Consider the following 25000-nt stretch of genomic DNA (forward strand, 5'->3'; position numbering starts at 1 on the left):
TGTGTGTGTGTGTGTGTGTGTGTGTGTGTGTGTGTGTGTGTGTGTGTGTGTGTGTGTGTGTGTGTGTGTGTGTGTGTGTGTGTGTGTGTGTGTGTGTGTGTGTGTGTGTTAGTAGTAATGTTGTGTTTTCAATGAACAGGCCTGTTGTCACCTATTCATGAAGAGAAGACTGCAGGTAAGGAACACACACACAGGAACACACACACACAGGAACACACACACACACAGGAACACACAGGAACACACACACACACACACACACACACACACACACACACACACACACACACACACACACACACACAGGACACACACACACACACAGGAACACACACACACACAGGAACACACACACACACACACAAACAGGAACACACACACAGGAACACACACACACACACACACACAGGAACACACACACAGGAGCACACACAGGAGCACACACACACACACAGGAACACACACACAGGAGCACACACACAGGAGCACACACACACACAGGAGCACACACACACACAGGAACACACACACACAGGAACACACACACAGGAGCACACACACAGGAGCACACACACACACAGGAACACACACACACACAGGAACACACACACACAGGAACACACACACACAGGAACACACACACTGACCTTGCTACATGTGTGTGTTCTCAGAGGACGAGCCTCGTCAGGGTTACTACGGTAATGACACAGGTGAGAGTTCTAAAGACAATGTTCATTAATTAATACCTATAATATATATATTAATATCTATAATATATATATTAATACCTATAATAATATATATATATTAATATCTATAATAATATATATATATATTAATACCTGTAATAATATATATTAATACCTATAATAATATATATTAATACCTATAATAATATATATTAATACCTATAATAATATATATATTAATACCTATAATATATATATTAATACCTATAATATATATATTAATACCTATAATAATATATATATATTAATACCTATATATATATATATATATATTAATACCTATAATATATATATATATATATTAATACCTATAATAATATATATATATTAATACCTATAATAATATATATATATTAATACCTATAATAATATATATATTAATACCTATAATAATATATATATATATATATTAATACCTATAATAATATATATATATTAATACCTATAATAATATATATATATATATTAATACCTATAATAATATATATATATATTAATACCTATAATATATATCTAATAATATATATATTAATACCTATAATAATATATATATATATTAATATATATATATATCTATAATAATATATACATATTAATACCTATAATAATATAATATATATATATATATTAATACCTATAATAATATATATATATTAATACCTATAATAATATATATATATATATTAATACCTATAATAATATATATATATTAATACCTATAATAATATATATATATTAATACCTATAATAATATATATATTAATACCTATAATAATATATATATATTAATACCTATAATAATATATATATATTAATACCTATAATATATATATATTAATACCTATAATAATATATATATATTAATACCTATAATATATATCTAATAATATATATATATTAATACCTATAATAATATATATATATTAATACCTATAATAATATATATACATTAATACCTATAATAATATATATATATTAATACCTATAATAATATATATATATTAATACCTATAAAAAAATATATATATATATTAATACCTATAATAATATATATTAATACCTATAATATATATCTAATAATATATTAATACCTATAATATATATCTAATAATATATATATTAATACCTATAATAATAATATATTAATACCAACTAACATCTCTCTGCCACTCACTCTCTCTCTCTGTCTTTATTTCTTTCTGTCTCTGTCTCTCTCTCTCTCTCTCTCTCACTCTCTCTGTCTCTCTGTCTCTGTCTCTTTCTCTTTCTTTCTCTCTCTCTTTCTTTCTCTCTGTCTCTCTCTCTCTGTCTCTCTCTTTCTTTCTCTCTCTTTCTTTCTCTCTGTCTCTCTCTCTGTCTCTCTCTTTCTTTCTCTCTCTTTCTTTCTCTCTGTCTCACTCTCTCTGTCTGTCTTTCTTTCTTTCTCTGTCTCTGTCTCTCTCTCTGTCTCTCTCTCTCTGTCTCTCTCTGTCTCTCTCTCGCTCTCTGTCTCACTCTCTCTCTCTCTGGCTCTGTCTCTCTCTTTCTTTCTCTCTTTCTTTCTCTCTCTTTCTTTCTCTCTCTCTTTCTTTCTTTCTCTCCCTCTTTCTTTCTCTCTCTCTGTCTCTGTCTCTCTGTCTCTCTCTTTCTGTCTCTCTCTCTGTCTCTCTCTCTCTCTGTCTCTCTGTCTGTTTCTCTCTGTCTCTCCCTCTAGCGCTCCACCACCGTGGCCACCCTCTCCACTCATCCCTTTCTCCTGAAGAGCTCTAGATGACACCAAGACATTACTTCCTTTTAACATCTTGACAGTTTTTTTTAAAACTAAAGAATGGAGTCCCCGAATGCTGTCTTGATGGGGGGGTTATTGTACTCCTCCTGGGTCCTGGAGATCCTCAAAAGACCCCCAAAGGACATTTCTCCCCCGTGGGGATATTCCCCGCCCCCCACGAGGACAAAGGCTATTTTAGGATTAGAGAAAGTAGGATTTTATATGGAAAAACGTGTGTGTGTGTGTGTGTGTGTGTGTGTGTGTGTGTGTGTGTGTGTGTGTGTGTGTGTGTGTGTGTGTGTGTGTGTGTGTGTATATATAAAGACATGGCTCTGAAACAGTTAAAAGGTTTAAAAAAGGTGTTTTTATTTTTCGTTGTTGGTATTTTGTGATTAAAGATTCCGTTGTCAGATTCCATCTCCGTTACCATAGCAGCAATTAATAAATGATCAACAATGACTTAATAAACCAGTGGATCTAAAAACAAATACACACATAGAAATAGAAATATAGAACATTATAGTTCTGGTCCTTTTTTGTCTTTGTCCGTTAATGTCAAGGTTAGTTGTTCTCCCCATTTAAACAAGTTAGTTGTTCTAACATTTAAACAAGGTTCGTTGTTCTAACATTTAAACAAGGTTAGTTGTTCTAACATTTAAACAAGGTTAGTTGTTCTAACATTTAAACAAGGTTAGTTGTTCTAACGTTTAAACAAGGTTAGTTGTTCTACCATTTAAACAAGGTTAGTTGTTCTAACATTTAAACAAGGTTAGTTGTTCTAACATTTAAACAAGGTTAGTTGTTCTGCCATTTAAACAAGGTTCGTTGTTCTAACATTTAAACAAGGTTAGTTGTTCTAACATTTAAACAAGGTTAGTTGTTCTGCGACGTAAAGAAACACCCCTTCATTAAGCAGGGAACATCAATACCTGCGACATGTAGCCTAGCGGTTAGCGCGTTGGTTAGCGGTTAGCGCGTTGGTTAGCGCGTTGGTTAGCGGTTAGCGCGTTGGTTAGCGCGTTGGTTAGCGGTTAGCGCGTTGGTTAGCGGTTAGGGCGTTGGTTAGCGGTTAGCGCGTTGGGCCCAGGAACCCAAAGGTCTCTGGTTCGAACACCTGAGCTGACAAAGCAACAAACATTTTTTATTTATTTATTTTAGTCATGTCGATGTGTCTTTTTGAGAAAAGAACTTCAGGGACGCCACATTACACTGATCTGGTTTACGTGACTAAAAACAAACTCTTAACAACAACAACTATTTTTTTTGGTTTCGCTTTTTAAAACGATAAGACATAATCTGATACACTGGGTTAAATTAGCCAGTTGACATGAATCATGTTTAGATTTACCTCTGAACAGTAATATATATAAATATGATTAATACATATCTTCAATCTGAGAAGTTGTTCCCTACATGAAACTATACTAAGTTACTGCATTACGTAATAGTTTAAAGATATCCTCGTCAGTCTGTTACTATGGCAACCTAGTAGTTGACTTCACTATCACTGTTATATATATATATATATATATATCACATTATCTTCCTGTACATAGTTACATCATTAGGACTGGCTAGTATGCTAACAGCACTTCAGCAGTATGAGGTGTGTTTTACTGTGGCTACGACAGGGTTAGGGCTGTGGTTCCGTGCGGGTTCTAGAGCTCTGGGTCTGGATGTGTGACATCTGGAGAACCGGGAGGAGGAGCTGGAAGGCGTTCTGGATGTATGTGGTGCTGTTAGAACCCTAAGGAACAACGGAACACTGTTAGAACCCTTCAGAACAACAGAACACTGTTAGAACCCTACAGAACACTGTTAGAACCCTTTGGAACACTGTTAGAACCCTACGGAACACTGTTAGAAACCTACAGAACAACATTACACTGTTAGAACCCTTCGGAACACTGTTAGAACCCTTCGGAACAGCAGAACACTGTTAGAAACCTACAGAACAACATTACACTGTTAGAACCCTTCGGAACAATAGAACACTGTTAGAACCCTACAGAACACTGTTAGAACCCTACAGAACACTGTTAGAACCCTTCAGAACAACAGAACGCTGTTAGAACCCTACAGAACAACAGTTATATGTCTTACCTCAAGCAGCACACTGTCTACCAAAGGGTTCAACTCTTCTGCTTTTCTCTGAACCTGGAGAAGGGCAGGAAGGGAGTCAGAGAACCAATAGGGGTGATGATCAGCTGATCACCTGACAGAGAACCAATAGGGGTGATGATCAGCTGATCACCTGACAGAGAACCAATAGGGGTGATGAAGCTGATCCCTGACAGAGAACATAGGGGTGATCAGCTGATCACCTGACAGCAATAGGGGTGATGATCACCTGACAGAGAACCAACAGGGTGCTGATCAGCTGATCACCTGACAGAGAACCAATAGGGTGATGATCAGCTGATCACCTGACAGAGAACAATAGGGGTGATGATCAGCTGAACAGAGAACCAATAGGGGTGATGATCAGCTGATCACCTGACAGAGAACCAATAGGGGTGATGATCAGCTGATCACCTGACAGAGAACCAATAGGGGTGATGATCAGCTGATCACCTGACAGAGAACCAATAGGGGTGATGATCAGCTGATCACCTGACAGAGAACCAATAGGGGTGATGATCAGCTGATCACCTGACAGAGAACCAATAGGGGTGATGATCAGCTGATCACCTGACAGAGAACCAATAGGGGTGCTGATCAGCTGATCACCTGACCTTAATGCCATTAATTTATTGTGTTGGAGATAAAGTCCCAGTACACACACACACATCTTACCCCAACGGTGAGCAGAGTATCAGAGAACTTCCTGGCAAGACAACCCACCTCCCGACACATGGCACAAGTCAACCTGCAACAGTCACATTAACGATGCTCAGAATATACAGATGAGTGGAAGGTCATATTCCCCACACACAGATGCACCCCCCCCTACAGCCTGGTCTCTAACAGGTTTCTCCTGGTCCTGTCCCGTCCCCCTACAGCCTGGTCTCTAACAGGTTTCTCCTGGTCCTGTCCCCACCCCACACAGCCTGGTCTCTAGCAGGTTTCTCCTGGTCCTGTCCCCCCCCACACAGCCTGGTCTCTAGCAGGTTTCTCCTGGTCCTGTCCCCCCCTACAGCCTGGTCTCTAACAGGTTTCTCCTGGTCCTGTCCCATCCCCCCCTACAGCCTGGTCTCTGACAGGCTTCTCCTGGTCCTGTCCCCACCCCACACAGCCTGGTCTCTAACAGGTTTCTCCTGGTCCTGTCCCCCCCCCCCCCTACAGCCTGGTCTCTAGCAGGTTTCTCCTGGTCCTGTCCCCCCCTACAGCCTGGTCTCTAACAGGTTTCTCCTGGTCCTGTCCCCCCCTACAGCCTGGTCTCTAACAGGTTTCTCCTGGTCCTGTCCCCCCACCACAGCCTGGTCTCTAACAGGTTTCTCCTGGTCCTGTCCCCCTACAGCCTGGTCTCTAGCAGGTTTCTCCTGGTCCTGTCCCCCCTACAGCCTGGTCTCTAACAGGTTTCTCCTGGTCCTCCCCCCACCTACAGCCTGGTCTCTAACAGGTTTCTCCTGGTCCTGTCCCCCCCCCTACAGCCTGGTCTCTAACAGGTTTCTCCTGGTCCTGTCCCCCCCTACAGCCTGGTCTCTAACAGGTTTCTCCTGGTCCTGTCCTGTCCCCCCCTACAGCCTGGTCTCTAACAGGTTTCTCCTGGTCCTGTCCTGTCCCCACCCCACACAGCCTGGTCTCTAACAGGTTTCTCCTGGTCCTGTCCTGTCTCCCCCTACAGCCTGGTCTCTAACAGGTTTCTCCTGGTCCTGTCCCCCCCCACCTACAGCCTGGTCTCTAACAGGTTTCTCCTGGTCCTGTCCCCCCCCTACAGCCTGGTCTCTAGCAGGTTTCTCCTGGTCCTGTCCCCCCCCTACAGCCTGGTCTCTAGCAGGTTTCTCCTGGTCCTGTCCCCACCCCACACAGCCTGGTCTCTAACAGGTTTCTCCTGGTCCCCCCCCCCCTACAGCCTGGTCTCTAGCAGGTTTCTCCTGGTCCTGTCCCCCCTACAGCCTGGTCTCTAACAGGTTTCTCCTGATCCTGTCCCCCCTACAGCCTGGTCTCTAACAGGTTTCTCCTGGTCCTGTCCCCCCCCTACAGCCTGGTCTCTAGACAGGTTTCTCCTGGTCCCCCCACCCCCACAGCCTGGTCTCTAACAGGTTTCTTCTGGTCCTGCCCCCCTACAGCCTGGTCTCTAGCAGGTTTCTCCTGGTCCTGTCCCCACCCCACACAGCCTGGTCTCTAACAGGTTTCTCCTGGTCCTGTCCCCCCCCTACAGCCTGGTCTCTAGCAGGTTTCTCCTGGTCCTGTCCCCCTACAGCCTGGTCTCTAACAGGTTTCTCCTGGTCCTGTCCCCCCCCTACAGCCTGGTCTCTAGCAGGTTTCTCCTGGTCCTGTCCCCCCAGACAGCCTGGTCTCTAGCAGGTTTCTCCTGCCTCCCAACAGACCTGGTGAGTATGTGAGCCTGGTCTCTGGCAGGTTTCTCCTGGTCCTGTCCCCCTACAGCCTGGTCTCTAACAGGTTTCTCCTGGTCCTGTCTCCCCTCCTACAGCCTGGTCTCTAACAGGTTTCCCCCCCCCCAACAGACCTGGTGAGTATGTGAGCCTGGTCTCTGGCAGGCTTCTCCAGGTCCTGTCCGTGGAGGATCAACTCTGCCACCTTGTGGAGCTGTTCGATACTGCGGGCTGTCACCTCCGCCAGGGAGCCCACTGAAGACAGGTACACTGCCTAGACACACACACAAACACAATATATAGACATTAACACACACTACGTGCTTAAAACGAAAAGCGAGGGACAGAGAACATCGGACGGACGGACGGACAGACAGACAGAGGGACAGACAGACGGACAGACAGACAGACAGACAGTTCTCTGTCCAACATCCGATCTCACCTCTACAGACCTGGATCGTCTCTCTTCCTCATTCTCCTTTATCTCCTCCCCCTCTTTCTTCTCCTTTAGCTCCTCCCCCTCTTTCTTCTCCTTTAGCTCCTCCTCCTCTTTCTTCTCCTTTAGCTCCTCCCCCTCTTTCTTCTCCTTTAGCTCCTCCCCCTCTTTCTTCTCTTCTTCTCCCTCTCTTATTTCAGGTTCTCCTCTTTGCTCCTCCTCCGTCGCCCCCCCGATGGTATCTGTGACGACAGGTTTCTCCACTTCTCTCACCCAATCATGCGCTCTCATCCTGGCCTGGGGATAAATTGACATGACATCACTAAACTTTAACCTAAAATAATGAACTCTAATTCAGTAGATTATATTAAAACTGTGTGTCTGTTACCTTGTTGAGTTTGTCTGTGGTGACAGGGACGGTCTGTTACCTTGTTGAGTTTGTCTGTGGTGACAGGGACGGTCTGTTACCTTGTTGAGTTTGTCTGTGGTGACAGGGACGGTCTGTTACCTTGTTCAGTTTGTCTGTGGTGACAGGGACGGTCTGTTACCTTGTTCAGTTTGTCTGTGGTGACAGGGACGGTCTGTTACCTTGTTGAGTTTGTCTGTGGTGACAGGGACGGTCTGTTACCTTGTTGAGTTTGTCTGTGGTGACTGTCTGTTACCTTGTTGAGTTTGTCTGTGGTGACAGGGACTGTCTGTTACCTTGTTGAGTTTGTCTGTGGTGACAGGGACGGTCTGTTACCTTGTTGAGTTTGTCTGTGGTGACAGGGACGGTCTGTTACCTTGTTGAGTTTGTCTGTGGTGACAGGGACAGTCTGTTACCTTGTTGAGTTTGTCTGTGGTGACAGGGATGGTCTGTTACCTTGTTGAGTTTGTCTGTGGTGACAGGGACGGTCTGTTACCTTGTTGAGTTTGTCTGTGGTGACAGGGACGGTCTGTTACCTTGTTGAGTTTGTCTGTGGTGACAGGGACGGTCTGTTACCTTGTTGAGTTTGTCTGTGGTGACAGGGACGGTCTGTTACCTTGTTGAGTTTGTCTGTGGTGACAGGGACGGTCTGTTACCTTGTTGAGTTTGTCTGTGGTGACAGGGACGGTCTGTTACCTTGTTGAGTTTGTCTGGGGTGACAGGGAGTCTGTTACCTTGTTGAGTTTGTCTGTCTGTTACCTTGTTGAGTTTGTCTGTGGTGACAGGGACGGTCTGTTACCTTGTTGAGTTTGTCTGTGGTGACAGGGAGTCTGTTACCTTGTTGAGTTTGTCTGTGGTGACAGGGACGGTCTGTTACCTTGTTGAGTTTGTCTGTGGTGACAGGGACGGTCTGTTACCTTGTTGAGTTTGTCTGTGGTGACAGGGACTTGTTGAGTTTGTCTGTTACCTTGTTGAGTTTGTCTGTGGTGACAGGGACGGTCTGTTACCTTGTTGAGTTTGTCTGTGGTGACAGGGACGGTCTGTTACCTTGTTGAGTTTGTCTGTGGTGACAGGGACGGTCTGTTACCTTGTTGAGTTTGTCTGGGGTGACAGGGACGGTCTGTTACCTTGTTGAGTTTGTCTGTGGTGACAGGGACTGTCTGTTACCTTGTTGAGTTTGTCTGTGGTGACAGGGACTGTCTGTTACCTTGTTGAGTTTGTCTGTGGTGACTGTCTGTTACCTTGTTGAGTTTTGGTGACAGGGACTGTCTGTTACCTTGTTGAGTGACAGGGACGGTCTGTTACCTGTCTGTTACCTTGTTGAGTTTGTCTGTGGTGACAGGGACTGTCTGTTACCAGGGACTGTCTGTTACCTTGTTGAGTTTGTCTGTGGTGACAGGGACTGTCACTACCTTGTTGAGTTTGTCTTGGTGACAGGGACGGTCTGTTACCTTGTTGAGTTTGTCTGTGGTGACAGGGATGTCTGTTACCTTGTTGAGTTTGTCTGTGGTGACAGGGACTGTCTGTTACCTTGTTGAGTTTGTCTGGGGTGACAGGGACGGTCTGTTACCAGTTTGTCTGTGGTGACAGGGACTGTCTGACAGGGACAGGGACTGTCTGTTACCTTGTTGAGTTTGTCTGACAGGGGTCTGTTACCTTGTTGAGTTTGTCTGTGGTGACAGGGACTGTCTGTTACCTTGTTAGTTTGTCTGTGGTGCCAGGGACTGTCTGTTACCTTGTTGAGTTTGTCTGTGGTGACAGGGACTGTCTGTTACCTTGTTGAGTTTGTCTGTGGTGACAGGGACAGTCTGTTACCTTGAGTTTGTCTGTGGTGACAGGGACGGTCTGTTACCTTGTTGAGTTTGTCTGTGGTGCCAGGGACTGTCTGAGTTTGTCTGTGGTGACAGGGGTCTGTTACCTTGTTGAGTTTGTCTGTGGTGACAGGGACTGTCTGTTACCTTGTTGAGTTTGTCTGTGGGTGTCAGGGACTGTCTGTTACCTTGTTGAGTTTGTCTGGGGTCTGTTGACAGGGACTTGTTGAGTTTGTCTGGGGTGACAGGGACGGTCTGTTACCTTGTTGAGTCTGTTACTTGTTGAGTTTGTCTGTCTGTTACCTTGTTGAGTTTGTCTGTGGTGACAGGGACTGTCTGTTACCTTGTTCAGTTTGTCTGTGGTGACAGGGACGGTCTGTTACCTTGTTGAGTTTGTCTGTGGTGACAGGGACGGTCTGTTACCTTGTTGAGTTTGTCTGTGGTGACAGGGACTGTCTGTTACCTTGTTGAGTTTGTCTGTGGTGACAGGGACGGTCTGTTACCTTGTTCAGTTTGTCTGTGGTGACAGTCTGTTACCTTGTTGAGTTTGTCTGGTGACTGTCTGTTACCTTGTTCAGTTTGTCTGTGGTGACAGTCTGTTACCTTGTTGAGTTTGTCTGGGGTGACAGGGACGGTCTGTTACCTTGTTGAGTTTGTCTGTGACTGTCTGTTACCTTGTTGAGTTTGTCTGTGGTGACAGGGACGGTCTGTTACCTTGTTGAGTTTGTCTGTGGTAACAGGGACTGTCTGTTACCTTGTTGAGTTTGTCTGTGGTGACAGGGACGGTCTGTTACCTTGTTGAGGGTTTGTCTGTTGAGTTTGTCTGTGGTGACTGTCTGTTACCTTGTTGAGTTTGTCTGTGGTGACAGGGACGGTCTGTTACCTTGTTGAGTTTGTCTGTGGTGACAGGGACTGTCTGTTACCTTGTTGAGTTTGTCTGTGGTGACAGGGACGGTCTGTTACCTTGTTGAGTTTGTCTGTGGTGACAGGGACGGTCTGTTACCTTGTTGAGTTTGTCTGTGGTGACAGGGACGGTCTGTTACCTTGTTGAGTTTGTCTGTGGTGACAGGGACGGTCTGTTACCTTGTTGAGTTTGTCTGTGGTGACAGGGACGGTCTGTTACCTTGTTGAGTTTGTCTTGTTGAGTTTGTCTGTGGTGACAGGGACGGTCTGTTACCTTGTTGAGTTTGTCTGTGGTGACAGGGACGGTCTGTTACCTTGTTGAGTTTGTCTGTGGTGACAGGGACGGTCTGTTACCTTGTTGAGTTTGTCTGTGGTGACAGGGACGGTCTGTTACCTTGTTGAGTTTGTCTGTCTGACAGGGACGGTCTGTTACCTTGTTGAGTTTGTCTGGTGGTGACAGGGACGGTCTGTTACCTTGTTGAGTTTGTCTGTGGTGACAGGGACTGTCTGTTACCTTGTTGAGTTTGTCTGTGGTGACAGTCTGTTACCTTGTTGAGTTTGTCTGGGGTGACGGTCTGTTACCTTGTTGAGTTTGTCTGTGGTGACAGGGACGGTCTGTTACCTTGTTGAGTTTGTCTGTGGTGACAGGGACGGTCTGTTACCTTGTTGAGTTTGTCTGGGGTGACAGGGACGGTCTGTTACCTTGTTGAGTTTGTCTGTGGTGACTGTCTGTTACCTTGTTGAGTTTGTCTGTGGTGACAGGGACTGTCTGTTACCTTGTTGAGTTTGTCGGTCTGTTACCTTGTTGAGTTTGTCTGTGGTGACAGGGACTGTCTGTTACCCAGTTTGTCTGTGGTGACAGGGACGGTCTGTTACCTTGTTGAGTTTGTCTGTGGTGACAGGGACTGTCTGTTACCTTGTTGAGTTTGTCTTTGTCTGTTACCAGTTTGTCTGTGGTGAGTGACAGGGACTGTCTGTTACCTTGTTCAGTTTGTCTGTGGTGACAGGGACGGTCTGTTACCTTGTTGAGTTTGTCTGTGGTGACAGGGACGGTCTGTTACCTTGTTGAGTTTGTCTGTGGTGACAGGGACGGTCTGTTACCTTGTTGAGTTTGTCTGTGGTGACAGGGACGGTCTGTTACCTTGTTCAGTTTGTCTGTGGTGACAGGGACGGTCTGTTACCTTGTTGAGTTTGTCTGTGGTGACAGGGACGGTCTGTTACCTTGTTGAGTTTGTCTGTGGTGACAGTCTGTTACCTTGTTGAGTTTGTCTGTGGTGACTGTCTGTTACCTTGTTCAGTTTGTCTGGGGTGACAGGGACGGTCTGTTACCTTGTTGAGTTTGTCTGTGGTGACAGGGACGGTCTGTTACCTTGTTGAGTTTGTCTGTGGTGTGGTCTGTTACCTTGTTGAGTTTGTCTGTGGTGACAGGGACGGTCTGTTACCTTGTTCAGTTTGTCTGTGGTGACAGGGACGGTCTGTTACCTTGTTGAGTTTGTCTGTGGTGACAGGGACGGTCTGTTACCTTGTTGAGTTTGTCTGTGGTGACAGGGGGACGGTCTGTTACCTTGTTGACAGTCTGTTAGTTTGTCTGTGGTGACAGGGACGGTCTGTTACCTTGTTGGAGTTTGTCTGAGTTTGGTGACAGGGACGGTCTGTTACCTTGTTGAGTTTGTCTGGGGTGGTCTGTTACCAGGGACGGTCTGTTACCTTGTTGAGTTTGTCTGTGGTGACAGGGACGGTCTGTTACCTTGTTGAGTTTGTCTGGTGACAGGGAGTCTGTTACCTTGTTGAGTTTGTCTGTGGTGACTGTCTGTTACCTTGTTGAGTTTGTCTGTGGTGACAGGGACTGTGGTGACAGTCTGTTACCTTGTTGAGTTTGTCTGTGGTGACAGGGACGGTCTGTTACCTTGTTGAGTTTGTCTGTGGTGACAGGGACTGTCTGTTGAGTTTGTCTGTGGTGACAGGGACGGTCTGTTACCTTGTTGAGTTTGTCTGTGGTGACAGGGACGGTCTGTTACCTTGTTGAGTTTGTTGTTGAGTCTGTTTTGTCTGTCTGGGTGACAGGGACGGTCTGTTACCTTGTTGAGTTTGTCTGTGGTGACAGGGACGGTCTGTTACCTTGTTGAGTTTGTCTGGTGGTGACAGGGAGTCTGTTACCTTGTTGAGTTTGTCTGTGGTGACAGGGACGGTCTGTTACCTTGTTGAGTTTGTCTGTGGTGACAGGGACGGTCTGTTACCTTGTTGAGTTTGTCTGTGGTGACAGTCTGGTCTGTGACAGGGACGGTCTGTTACCTTGTTGAGTTTGTCTGTGGTGACAGGGACTGTCTGTTACCTTGTTGAGTTTGTCTGTGGTGACAGGGACGGTCTGTTACCTTGTTGAGTTTGTCTGGGGTGACAGGGACGGTCTGTTACCTTGTTGAGTTTGTCTGTGGTGACAGGGACGGTCTGTTACCTTGTTGAGTTTGTCTGTGGTGACAGGGACGGTCTGTTACCTTGTTCAGTTTGTCTGTCTGTTACCTTGTTGAGTTTGTCTGGGGTGACAGGGACTGTCTGTTACCTTGTTGAGTTTGTCTGTGGTGACAGGGACGGTCTGTTACCTTGTTGAGTTTGTCTGTGGTGACAGGGACGGTCTGTTACCTTGTTGAGTTTGTCTGTGGTGACAGGGACGGTCTGTTACCTTGTTGAGTTTGTCTGTGGTGACAGGGACTGTCTGTTACCTTGTTGAGTTTGTCTGTGGTGACAGGGACTGTCTGTTACCTTGTTGAGTTTGTCTGTGGTGACAGGGACGGTCTGTTACCTTGTTGAGTTTGTCTGTGGTGACAGGGACGGTCTGTTACCTTGTTGAGTTTGTCTGTGGTGACAGTCTGTTACCTTGTTGAGTTTGTCTGTGGTGACTGTCTGTTACCTTGTTGAGTTTGTCTGTGGTGACAGGGACGGTCTGTTACCTTGTTGAGTTTGTCTGTGGTGACAGGGACGGTCTGTTACCTTGTTGAGTTTGTCTGTGGTGACAGGGACAGTCTGTTACCTTGTTGAGTTTGTCTGGGGTGACAGGGACGGTCTGTTACCTTGTTGAGTTTGTCTGTGGTGACAGGGACGGTCTGTTACCTTGTTGAGTTTGTCTGTGGTGACAGGGACGGTCTGTTACCTTGTTGAGTTTGTCTGGGGTGACAGGGACGGTCTGTTACCTTGTTGAGTTTGTCTGGGGTGACAGGGACGGTCTGTTACCTTGTTGAGTTTGTCTGTGGTGACAGGGACGGTCTGTTACCTTGTTGAGTTTGTCTGTGGTGACAGGGACGTTACCTTGTCTGTTACCTTGTTGAGTTTGTCTGTGGTGACAGGGACGGTCTGTTACCTTGTTGAGTTTGTCTGTGGTGACAGGGTTGAGTTTGTCTGTGGTGACAGTCTGTTACCTTGTTGAGTTTGTCTGGGGTGACAGGGGTGTTACCTTGTTGAGTTTGTCTGTGGTGACAGGGACGGTCTGTTACCTTGTTGAGTTTGTCTGTGGTGACAGGGACGGTCTGTTACCTTGTTCAGTTTGTCTGTGGTGACAGGGACGGTCTGTTACCTTGTTGAGTTTGTCTGTGGTGACAGGGACGGTCTGTTACCTTGTTGAGTTTGTCTGTGGTGACAGGGACGGTCTGTTACCTTGTTGAGTTTGTCTGTGGTGACAGGGACGGTCTGTTACCTTGTTGAGTTTGTCTGTGGTGACAGGGACTGTCTGTTACCTTGTTGAGTTTGTCTGTGGTGACTGTCTGTTACCTTGTTGAGTTTGTCTGTGGTGACAGGGACGGTCTGTTACCTTGTTGAGTTTGTCTGTGGTGACAGGGACTGTCTGTTACCTTGTTGAGTTTGTCTGTGGTGACAGGGACTGTCTGTTACCTTGTTGAGTTTGTCTGTGGTGACAGGGACGGTCTGTTACCTTGTTGAGTTTGTCTGGGGTGACAGGGACGGTCTGTTACCTTGTTGAGTTTGTCTGTGGTGACAGGGACGGTCTGTTACCTTGTTCAGTTTGTCTTGTTGAGTTTGTCTGGTGACAGGGACGGTCTGTTACCTTGTTGAGTTTGTCTGACAGTGGTCTGACCAGGGACAGGGACTGTCTGTTACCTTGTTGAGTTTGTCTGTGGTGACTGGGACTGTCTGTTACCTTGTTGAGTTTGTCTGTGGTGACAGGGACGGTCTGTTACCTTGTTGAGTTTGTCTGTGGTGTTACCTTGTTGAGTTTGTCTGTGGTGTCTGTTACCTTGTTGAGTTTGTCTGTGGTGACAGGGACGGTCTGTTACCTTGTTGAGTTTGTCTGTGGTGACAGGGACGGTCTGTTACCTTGTTGAGTTTGTCTGTGGTGACAGGGTCTGTTACCTTGTTGAGTTTGTCTGTCTGTTACCTTGTTGAGTTTGTCTGTGGTGACAGGGACGGTCTGTTACCTTGTTGAGTTTGTCTGTGGTGACAGTCTGTTACCTTGTTGAGTTTGTCTGTGGTGACGGTCTGTTACCTTGTTGAGTTTGTCTGTGGTGACAGGGACGGTCTGTTACCTTGTTGAGTTTGTCTGTGGTGACAGGGACGGTCTGTTACCTTGTTGAGTTTGTCTGTGGTGACAGGGACTGTCTGTTACCTTGTTGAGTTTGTCTGTGGTGACAGGGACGGTCTGTTACCTTGTTGAGTTTGTCTGTGGTGACTGTCTGTTACCTTGTTCAGTTTGTCTGTGGTGACAGGGACGGTCTGTTACCTTGTTCAGTTTGTCTGGGGTGGCAGCGACGTGAAGCTCAAACAGCAACTCAGTCAGGACACTCACAAACTCCTCCCCATCAGCTGCTGGTAAGAGACAGATTAAACATGAACCGGAGAGAGACAGATTAAACATCAACCAGAGAGAGACAGATTAAACATCAACCAGAGAGAGACAGATTAAATATCAACCAGAGAGAGACAGATTAAACATGAACCAGAGAGAGACAGATTAAATATCAACCAGAGAGAGACAGATTAAATATCAACCAGAGAGACAGATTAAACATCAACCAGAGAGAGACAGATTAAACATCAACCAGAGAGAGACAGATTAAATATCAACCAGAGAGAGACAGATTAAATATCAACCAGAGAGACAGATTAAACATCAACCAGAGAGAGACAGATTAAATATCAACCAGAGAGAGACAGATTAAATATCAACCAGAGAGAGACAGATTAAACATCAACCAGAGAGAGACAGATTAAATATCAACCAGAGAGAGACAGATTAAACATCAACCAGAGAGAGACAGATTAAATAGAGAGAGGTCAGATTAAACATCAACCAGAGAGAGACAGATTAGGTCATCAACCAGAGAGAGACAGATTAAATATCAACCAGAGAGAGACAGATTAAACATCAACCAGAGAGAGACAGATTAAACATCAACCAGAGAGAGACAGATTAAACATCAACCAGAGTGAGACAGATTAAAACTGGTTCAACCAGAGAGAGACAGATTAAATATCAACCAGAGAGACAGATTAAACATCAACCAGAGAGAGACAGATTAAATATCAACCAGGAGAGACAGATTAAATATCAACCAGAGAGACAGATTAAACATCAACCAGAGAGACTGGTTCATCAACCAGAGAGAGACTGCTTAAACATCAGTACCAGAGAGAGACAGGTTAAACATCAACCAGGGTCAGATTGCATCAACCAGAGAGACAGATTAAACATCAACCAGAGAGAGACTGGTTCAAACATCAACCCAGAGAGACAGATTAGGTCTCTGGTTCAGAGAGAGACAGATTAAATATCAACCAGAGAGACAGATTAAACATCAACCAGAGACAGGAGACAGATCGGCTGATCAACCAGAGAGACTACAGTTTGGCAGACCAGAGAGAGACAGATTAAACATCAACCAGAGAGACAGATTAGGTCTGCTGGAGACAGATTAAACATCAACCAGAGAGAGACAGATTAAACATCAACCAGAGAGAGACAGATTAAACATCAGTGAGAGAGAGAGACAGATTAAATATCAACCAGAGAGACAGATTAAACATCAACCAGAGAGAGACAGATTAAACATCAACCAGAGAGAGACAGATTAAATATCAACCAGTCTTGGCTGATTAAATATCAACCAGAGAGAGACAGATTAAACATCAACCAGAGAGACAGATTAAACATCAACCAGAGAGAGACAGACAGATTAAACATCAACCAGAGAGAGACAGATTAAATATCAACCAGAGAGACAGATTAAATATCAACCAGAGAGAGACAGATTAAACATCAACCAGCTGGACAGATTAAACAGACCAGAGAGAGACAGATTAAACATCAACAGGGTCCAGGTTAAATATCAACCAGAGAGAGACAGATTAAATATCAACCAGAGAGAGACAGATTAAACATCAACCAGAGAGAGACAGATTCTTGGTCAGAGAGCTGACAGTTAAACATCAACCAGAGGACAGATTAAATATCAACCAGAGAGTCTGCTGGTAAATATGAGACAGGACAGATTAAATATCTGCAGTTCAGTGAGAGGGTCTTGGTCTGCTGATTAGTGAGACAGGGTCTAGGTCTGCTGGTTCAGTGTACATTGGTCTGCTGGAGACAGTTGAGACAGGGTCTAGGTCTGCTGGTTCAGTGAGACAGGGTCTAGGTCTGCTGGTTCAGTGAGGGTCTTGGTCTGCTGGTTCAGTGAGACAGGGTCGAAGGTCTGCTGGTTCAGTGAATATTGTCTGCTGGTTCAAAAGACTGTTAGGTCTGCTGGTTCCAATCAACCAGGGTCTTGGTCTGCTGGTTTAGTATAGACCACAGGTGCCTTTGGTTGGAGAATTCAGTAGACAGGGTCTTTTTATTTTTCGTCTTTTTCAAATCTAGGTTTTTATTTTTATTTTTGGTTCCAGTTAAAAAGCTAAAGGGTCTAGGTCTGCTGGTTTCAGTGCCACTACGGTCTGCTGGTTCCAGTGAGACCAGGGTGATTCAGGTCTGGCTGGTTCAGTGAGACAGGGTCTGGAGTCTGCTGGTTCAGTGAGACAGGGTCTAGGTCTGCTGGTTACGGACAGGGTCTTGGCTGGTTCAGTGAGACAGGGTCTAGGTCTGCTGGTTCAGTGAGACAGGGTCTAGGTCTGCTGGTTCAGTGAGACAGGGTCTAGGTCTGCTGGTTCAGTGAGACAGGGTCTAGGTCTGCTGGTTCAGTGAGACAGGGTCTAGGTCTGCTGGTTCAGTGAGACAGGGTCTAGGTCTGCTGGTTCAGTGAGACAGGGTCTAGGTCTGCTGGTTCAGTGAGACAGGGTCTTGGTCTGCTGGTTCAGTGAGACAGGGTCTTGGTCTGCTGGTTCAGTGAGACAGGGTCTAGGTCTGCTGGTTCAGTGAGACAGGGTCTAGGTCTGCTGGTTCAGTGAGACAGGGTCTAGGTCTGCTGGTTCAGTGAGACAGGGTCTAGGTCTGCTGGTTCAGTTCAGGTCTGCTGTTCAGTGAGACAGGGTCTAGGTCTGCTGGTTCAGTGAGACAGGGTCTAGGTCTGCTGGTTCAGTGAGACAGGGTCTTGGTCTGCTGGTTCAGTACCACAGGGTCTTGGCTGCTGGTTCAGTGTGACAGGGTCTAGGTCTGCTGGTTCAGTGAGACAGGGTCTAGGTCTGCTGGTTCAGTGAGACAGGGTCTGGTCTGCTGGTTCAGTGAGACAGGGTCTAGGTCTGCTGGTTCAGTGAGACAGGGTCTAGGTCTGCTGGTTCAGTGAGACAGGGTCTAGGTCTGCTGGTTCAGTGAGACAGGGTCTGCTGGTCTGCTGGTTCAGTGAGACAGGGTCTAGGTCTGCTGGTTCAGTGAGACAGGGTCTAGGTCTGCTGGTTCAGTGTTACAGGGTCTTGGTCTGCTGGTTCAGTGAGACAGGGTCTAGGTCTGCTGGTTCAGTGAGACAGGGTCTAGGTCTGCTGGTTCAGTGAGACAGGGGGTCTGCTGGTTAGGTCTGCTGGTTCAGTGAGACAGGGTCTAGGTCTGGCTGGTTCAGTGAGACAGGGTCTAGGTCTGCTGGTTCAGTGAGACAGGGTCTAGGTCTGCTGGTTCAGTGAGACAGGGTCTAGGTCTGCTGGTTCAGTGAGACAGGGTCTAGGTCTGCTGGTTCAGTGAGACAGGGTCTAGGTCTGCTGGTTCAGTGAGACAGGGTCTAGGTCTGCTGGTTCAGTAGGGAGGTCAGCTGGTGCCACTAGGTCTGGCTGGTTCAGTGAGACAGGGTCTAGGTCTGCTGGTTCAGTGAGACAGGGTCTAGGTCTGCTGGTTCAGTAGTGAGACACTAGGTCTGCTGGTTCAGTGAGACAGGGTCTAGGTCTGCTGGTTCAGTGAGACAGGGGGTCGTCTGCTGGTTCAGTGAGACAGGGTCTAGGTCTGCTGGTTCAGTGAGACAGGGTCTCTAGGTCTTGGCTGGTTCAGTGTGACAGGGTCTAGGTCTGCTGGTTCAGTGAGACAGGGTCTAGGTCTGCTGGTTCAGTGAGACAGGGTCTAGGTCTGCTGGTTCAGTACCACTACGTCTTGGCTGGTTCAGTGAGACAGGGTCTAGGTCTGCTGATTCAGTACCACTACGTCTTGGCTGGTTCAGTGAGACAGGGTCTAGGTCTGCTGGTTCAGTGAGACAGGGTCTAGGTCTGCTGGTTCAGTACCACTACGTCTTGGCTGGTTCAGTGAGACAGGGTCTAGGTCTGCTGGTTCAGTGAGACAGGGTCTAGGTCTGCTGGTTCAGTAGCACTCCGTCTTGGCTGGTTCAGTGAGACAGGGTCTAGGTCTGCTGGTTACCAGTGAGACAGGGTCTAGGTCTGCTGGTTCAGTACCACTACGTCTTGGCTGGTTCAGTGTGACAGTCTGCTGGGGGTCTAGGTCTGCTGGTTCAGTGAGACAGGGTCTAGGTCTGCTGGTTCAGTACCACTCGTCTTGGCTGGTTCAGTGAGACAGGGTCTTGGTCTGCTGGTTCCAGTGAGACCGGGTCTAGGTCTGCTGGTTCAGTGAGACAGGGTCTGATTCAGGTCTGCTGGTTCAGTGTGACAGGGTCTAGGTCTGCTGGTTCAGTGAGACAGGGTCTAGGTCTGCTGGTTCAGTAGCACTCCGTCTTGGCTGGTTCAGTGAGACAGGGTCTAGGTCTGCTGGTTCAGTGTGACGTCTTGGCTGGTTCAGTGAGACAGGGTCTGCTGGTTCAGTGTGACAGGGTCTAGGTCTGCTGGTTCAGTGAGATTCTGGTCTGCTGATTCAGTACCACGTCTTGGCTGGTTCAGTGAGACAGGGTCTGTCTGCTGGTTCAGTGAGACAGGGTCTAGGTCTGCTGGTTCAGTACCACTACGTCTTGGCTGGTTCAGTGTGACAGGGTCTAGGTCTGCTGGTTCAGTGAGACAGGGTCTAGGTCTGCTGGTTCAGTGAGACAGGGTCTAGGTCTGCTGGTTCAGTACCACTACGTCTTGGCTGGTTCAGTGAGACAGGGTCTAGGTCTGCTGGTTCAGTACCACTACGTCTTGGCTGGTTCAGTGAGACAGGGTCTAGGTCTGCTGGTTCAGTGAGACAGGGTCTAGGTCTGCTGGTTCAGTGAGACAGGGTCTAGGTCTGCTGGTTCAGTACCACTACGTCTTGGCTGGTTCAGTGAGACAGGGTCTAGGTCTGCTGGTTCAGTGAGACAGGGTCTAGGTCTGCTGGTTCAGTGAGACAGGGTCTAGGTCTGCTGGTTCAGTGAGACAGGGTCTAGGTCTGCTGGTTCAGTACCACTACGTCTTGGCTGGTTCAGTGAGACAGGGTCTAGGTCTGCTGGTTCAGTGAGACAGGGTCTAGGTCTGCTGGTTCAGTGAGACAGGGTCTAGGTCTGCTGGTTCAGTGAGACAGGGTCTAGGTCTGCTGGTTCAGTGAGACAGGGTCTAGGTCTGCTGGTTCAGTGAGACAGGGTCTAGGTCTGCTGGTTCAGTGAGACAGGGTCTAGGTCTGCTGGTTCAGTACCACTACGTCTTGGCTGGTTCAGTGTGACAGGGTCTAGGTCTGCTGGTTCAGTGTGACAGGGTCTAGGTCTGCTGGTTCAGTGAGACAGGGTCTAGGTCTGCTGGTTCAGTGAGACAGGGTCTAGGTCTGCTGGTTCAGTACCACTACGTCTTGGCTGGTTCAGTGAGACAGGGTCTAGGTCTGCTGGTTCAGTGAGACAGGGTCTAGGTCTGCTGATTCAGTACCACTACGTCTTGGCTGGTTCAGTGAGACAGGGTCTAGGTCTGCTGGTTCAGTACCACTACGTCTTGGCTGGTTCAGTGTGACAGGGTCTTGGTCGGCTGGTTCAGTGTGACAGGGTCTAGGTCTGCTGGTTCAGTGAGACAGGGTCTAGGTCTGCTGGTTCAGTACCACTACGTCTTGGCTGGTTCAGTGTGACAGGGTCTAGGTCTGCTGGTTCAGTGTGACAGGGTCTAGGTCTGCTGGTTCAGTGAGACAGGGTCTAGGTCTGCTGGTTCAGTGTGACAGGGTCTAGGTCTGCTGGTTCAGTGTGACAGGGTCTAGGTCGGCTGGTTTAGTGAGACAGGGTCTAGGTCTGCTGGTTCAGTGAGACAGGGTCTAGGTCTGCTGGTTCAGTACCACTACGTCTTGGCTGGTTCAGTGAGACAGGGTCTAGGTCTGCTGGTTCAGTGAGACAGGGTCTTGGTCTGCTGGTTCAGTGTGACAGGGTCTAGGTCTGCTGGTTCAGTGTGACAGGGTCTAGGTCTGCTGGTTCAGTGAGACAGGGTCTAGGTCTGCTGGTTCAGTGAGACAGGGTCTAGGTCTGCTGGTTCAGTGAGACAGGGTCTAGGTCTGCTGGTTCAGTGAGTCAGGGTCTAGGTCTGCTGGTTCAGTGAGTCAGGGTCTAGGTCTGCTGGTTCAGTGAGTCAGGGTCTAGGTCTGCTGGTTCAGTGAGTCAGGGTCTAGGTCTGCTGGTTCAGTGAGACAGGGTCTAGGGTCTGCTGGTTCAGTGAGACAGGTCTAGGTCTGCTGGTTCAGTGAGACAGGGTCTAGGTCTGCTGGTTCAGTGAGACAGGGTCTAGGTCTGCTGGTTCAGTGAGACAGGGTCTAGGTCTGCTGGTTCAGTGAGATAGGGTCTAGGTCTGCTGGTTCAGTGAGACAGGCCCAGGGTCTAGGTCTGCTGGTTCAGTGAGACAGGGTCTAGGTCTGCTGGTTCAGTGAGACAGGGTCTAGGTCTGCTGGTTCAGTGAGTCAGGGTCTAGGTCTGCTGGTTCAGTGAGTCAGGGTCTAGGTCTGCTGGTTCAGTGAGTCAGGGTCTAGGTCTGCTGGTTCAGTACCACTACGTCTTGGCTGGTTCAGTGAGACAGGGTCTGCTGGTTCAGTGAGTCAGGGTCTAGGTCTGCTGGTTCAGTGAGTCAGGGTCTAGGTCTGCTGGTTCAGTGAGTCAGGGTCTGCTGGTTCAGTGAGACAGGGTCTAGGTCTGCTGGTTCAGTGAGACAGGGTCTAGGTCTGCTGGTTCAGTGTGACAGGGTCTAGGTCTGCTGGTTCAGTGAGACAGGGTCTAGGTCTGCTGGTTCAGTACCACTACGTCTTGGCTGGTTCAGTGAGACAGGGTCTAGGTCTGCTGGTTCAGTGTGACAGGGTCTAGGTCTGCTGGTTCAGTGAGACAGGGTCTAGGTCTGCTGGTTCAGTGTTTATCAGTATTGTAACTCACACAGAGGAGTAGAACACTGGGGACTTAGATCACCCCTATCCACTGTCTCCTCTCCTCCTTCTTCTCCTCTACCTCTCCCTCCTCCTCCTCTCCCGTGTGGCTGACGAAGATGTCCTTGATGGCGATCAGTTCTTTCTTTATCTCCTCCTGATCCTCCTCTTCCAGGGAGGACAGGAACGACTGAACCTGAGAGGGGGGAGGAGTGTGAAGAGGAGACAGAGGAGTTGGGCTACTTGTATCCGCGTGTGTATCTGTGTTTGCACTCGTGGGTGTGTTTTACCTTAGCCTCACTCTCATTGGCCAGTATCTCCAGAGCCTCTAGGTGCGATAGGCCCTGGTAGTCATCAAACAGGATTCCGTAGTGAGCTGTGGGCTCACTGATTGGCTGGCAGCTGAGACGAGCCCTCTCCTTCTCCTTGGCATCCTTCAGCATCTGACCAATCCCAACACAGAGATACAACACCTCAGCCAATCACAACACAGAGATACAACACCTCAGCCAATCACAACACAGATATACAACAACACAGCCAATCACAACACAGAGATACAACGCCTCAACCAACCAGAACACAGATACAGAACAACACAACTATAGAGTCAACATCTCTGAGACAGATCAGGTCCTATAGAGTCAACATGAGACAGATCAGGTCCTATAGAGTCAACATGAGACAGATCAGGTCCTATAGAGTCAACATGAGACAGATCAGGTCCTATAGAGTCAACATGAGACAGATCCGGTCCTATAGAGTCAACATGAGACAGATCAGGTCCTATAGAGTCAACATGAGACAGATCAGGTCCTATAGAGTCAACATGAGACAGATCAGGTCCTTCAGAGTTAACATGGGACAGATCCGGTCCTATAGAGTCAACATGAGACAGATCAGGTCCTATAGAGTCAACATGTCTCTGAGACAGATCAGGTCCTATAGAGTCAACATGAGACAGACCAGGTCCTATAGAGTCAACATGAGACAGATCAGGTCCTATAGAGTCAACATGAGACAGATCAGGTCCTATAGAGTCAACATGAGACAGATCAGGTCCTATAGAGTCAACATGAGACAGATCAGGTCCTATAGAGTCAACATGAGACAGATCAGGTCCTATAGAGTCAACATGAGACAGATCAGGTCCTATAGAGTCAACATGAGACAGATCAGGTCCTATAGAGTCAACATGAGACAGATCAGGTCCTATAGAGTCAACATGAGACAGATCGGGTCCTATAGAGTCAACATGAGACAGATCAGGTCCTATAGAGTCAACATGAGACAGATCAGGTCCTATAGAGTCAACATGAGACAGATCAGGTCCTATAGAGTCAACATGAGACAGATCAGGTCCTATAGAGTCAACATGAGACAGATCAGGTCCTATAGAGTCAACATGAGACAGATCAGGTCCTATAGAGTCAACATGTCTCTGAGACAGATCAGGTCCTATAGAGTCAACATGAGACAGATCAGGTCCTATAGAGTCAACATGTCACTGAGACAGAGCAGGTCCTATAGAGTCAACATGAGACAGATCAGGTCCTATAGAGTCAACATGAGACAGATCAGGTCTTATAGAGTCAACCTGAGACAGATCAGGTCCTATAGAGTCAACATGAGACAGATCAGGTCCTATAGAGTCAACATGAGACAGATCAGGTCCTATAGAGTCAACATGAGACAGATCAGGTCCTATAGAGTCAACCTGAGACAGATAATAATAATATAATAATAATATATGCCATTTAGCAGACGCTTTTATCCAAAGCGACTTACAGTCATGTGTGCATACATTCTACGTATGGGTGGTCCCGGGAATCGAACCCACTACCCTGGCGTTACAAGCGCCATGCTCTACCAACTGAGCTACAGAAGGACCACTATCAGGTCCTATAGAGTCAACATGAGACAGATCAGGTCCTATAGAGTCAACATGAGACAGATCAGGTCCTATAGAGTCAACCTGAGACAGATCAGGTCCTATAGAGTCAACATGAGACAGATCCTGTCCTATAGAGTCAACATGAGACAGTTCAGGTCCTATAGAGTCAACATGAGACAGATCAGGTCCTATAGAGTCAACATGAGACAGTTCAGGTCCTATAGAGTCAACATGAGACAGATCAGGTCCTATAGAGTCAACATGAGACAGATCAGGTCCTATAGAGTCAACATGTCTCTGAGACAGATCAGGTCCTATAGAGTCAACATGTGACAGATCAGGTCCTATAGAGTCAACATGAGACAGATCAGGTCCTATAGAGTCAACATGAGACAGATCAGGTCCTATAGAGTCAACATGTGACAGATCAGGTCCTATAGAGTCAACATGAGACAGATCAGGTCCTATAGAGTCAACATGAGACAGATCAGGTCCTATAGAGTTAACATGAGACAGATCAGGTCCTATAGAGTCAACATGTCTCTGAGACAGATCAGGTCCTATAGAGTCAACATGAGACAGATCAGGTCCTATAGAGTCAACATGTCTCTGAGACAGAGCAGGTCCTATAGAGTCAACATGAGACAGATCAGGTCCTATAGAGTCAACATGAGACAGATCAGGTCCTATAGAGTCAACATGAGACAGATCAGGTCCTATAGAGTCAACATGAGACAGATCAGGTCCTATAGAGACAACATGAGACAGATCAGGTCCTATAGAGTCAACATGAGACAGATCAGGTCCTATAGAGTCAACATGAGACAGATCAGGTCCTATAGAGTCAACATGAGACAGATCAGGTCCTATAGAGTCAACATGAGACAGATCAGGTCCTATAGAGTCAACATGTCTCTGAGACAGATCAG

The 25000-nt window shown here is 46.9% G+C and overlaps 1 protein-coding gene and 1 long non-coding RNA gene across 3 annotated transcripts in view; one reads left to right on the forward strand and one right to left on the reverse strand.

Moving 5' to 3' along the window:
• Positions 1–3075: 3075 nt before the first annotated feature.
• LOC127926483 (protein NOXP20-like) overlaps positions 3076–25000 on the reverse strand; it is a gene marked incomplete at its 5' end in the record, with an annotated part of 26315 nt that continues 4390 nt past the window's right edge. The window contains 10 exon segments of the mRNA XM_052511869.1: positions 3076–4243; positions 4600–4653; positions 5293–5365; positions 7130–7269; positions 7438–7782; positions 14990–15040; positions 15275–15360; positions 22188–22217; positions 22220–22373; positions 22468–22620. Coding sequence (XP_052367829.1) covers positions 4130–4243; positions 4600–4653; positions 5293–5365; positions 7130–7269; positions 7438–7782; positions 14990–15040; positions 15275–15360; positions 22188–22217; positions 22220–22373; positions 22468–22620 — 1200 coding nt within the window.
• On the forward strand, positions 20865–22081 carry LOC127926481 (uncharacterized). 2 transcript variants are annotated; one of them, XR_008124242.1, is made up of 3 exons: positions 20865–21008; positions 21295–21352; positions 21952–22081. It is a non-coding gene; the product is annotated as an uncharacterized LOC127926481 (long non-coding RNA). The 2 variants fall into 2 exon arrangements; XR_008124243.1 differs by lacking the exon at positions 21295–21352 and adding an exon at positions 21678–21735.

This window comes from Oncorhynchus keta, unplaced genomic scaffold (assembly GCF_023373465.1).
Source record: "Oncorhynchus keta strain PuntledgeMale-10-30-2019 unplaced genomic scaffold, Oket_V2 Un_contig_7637_pilon_pilon, whole genome shotgun sequence".
Classification (NCBI taxonomy): Eukaryota; Metazoa; Chordata; class Actinopteri; order Salmoniformes; family Salmonidae; genus Oncorhynchus; species Oncorhynchus keta.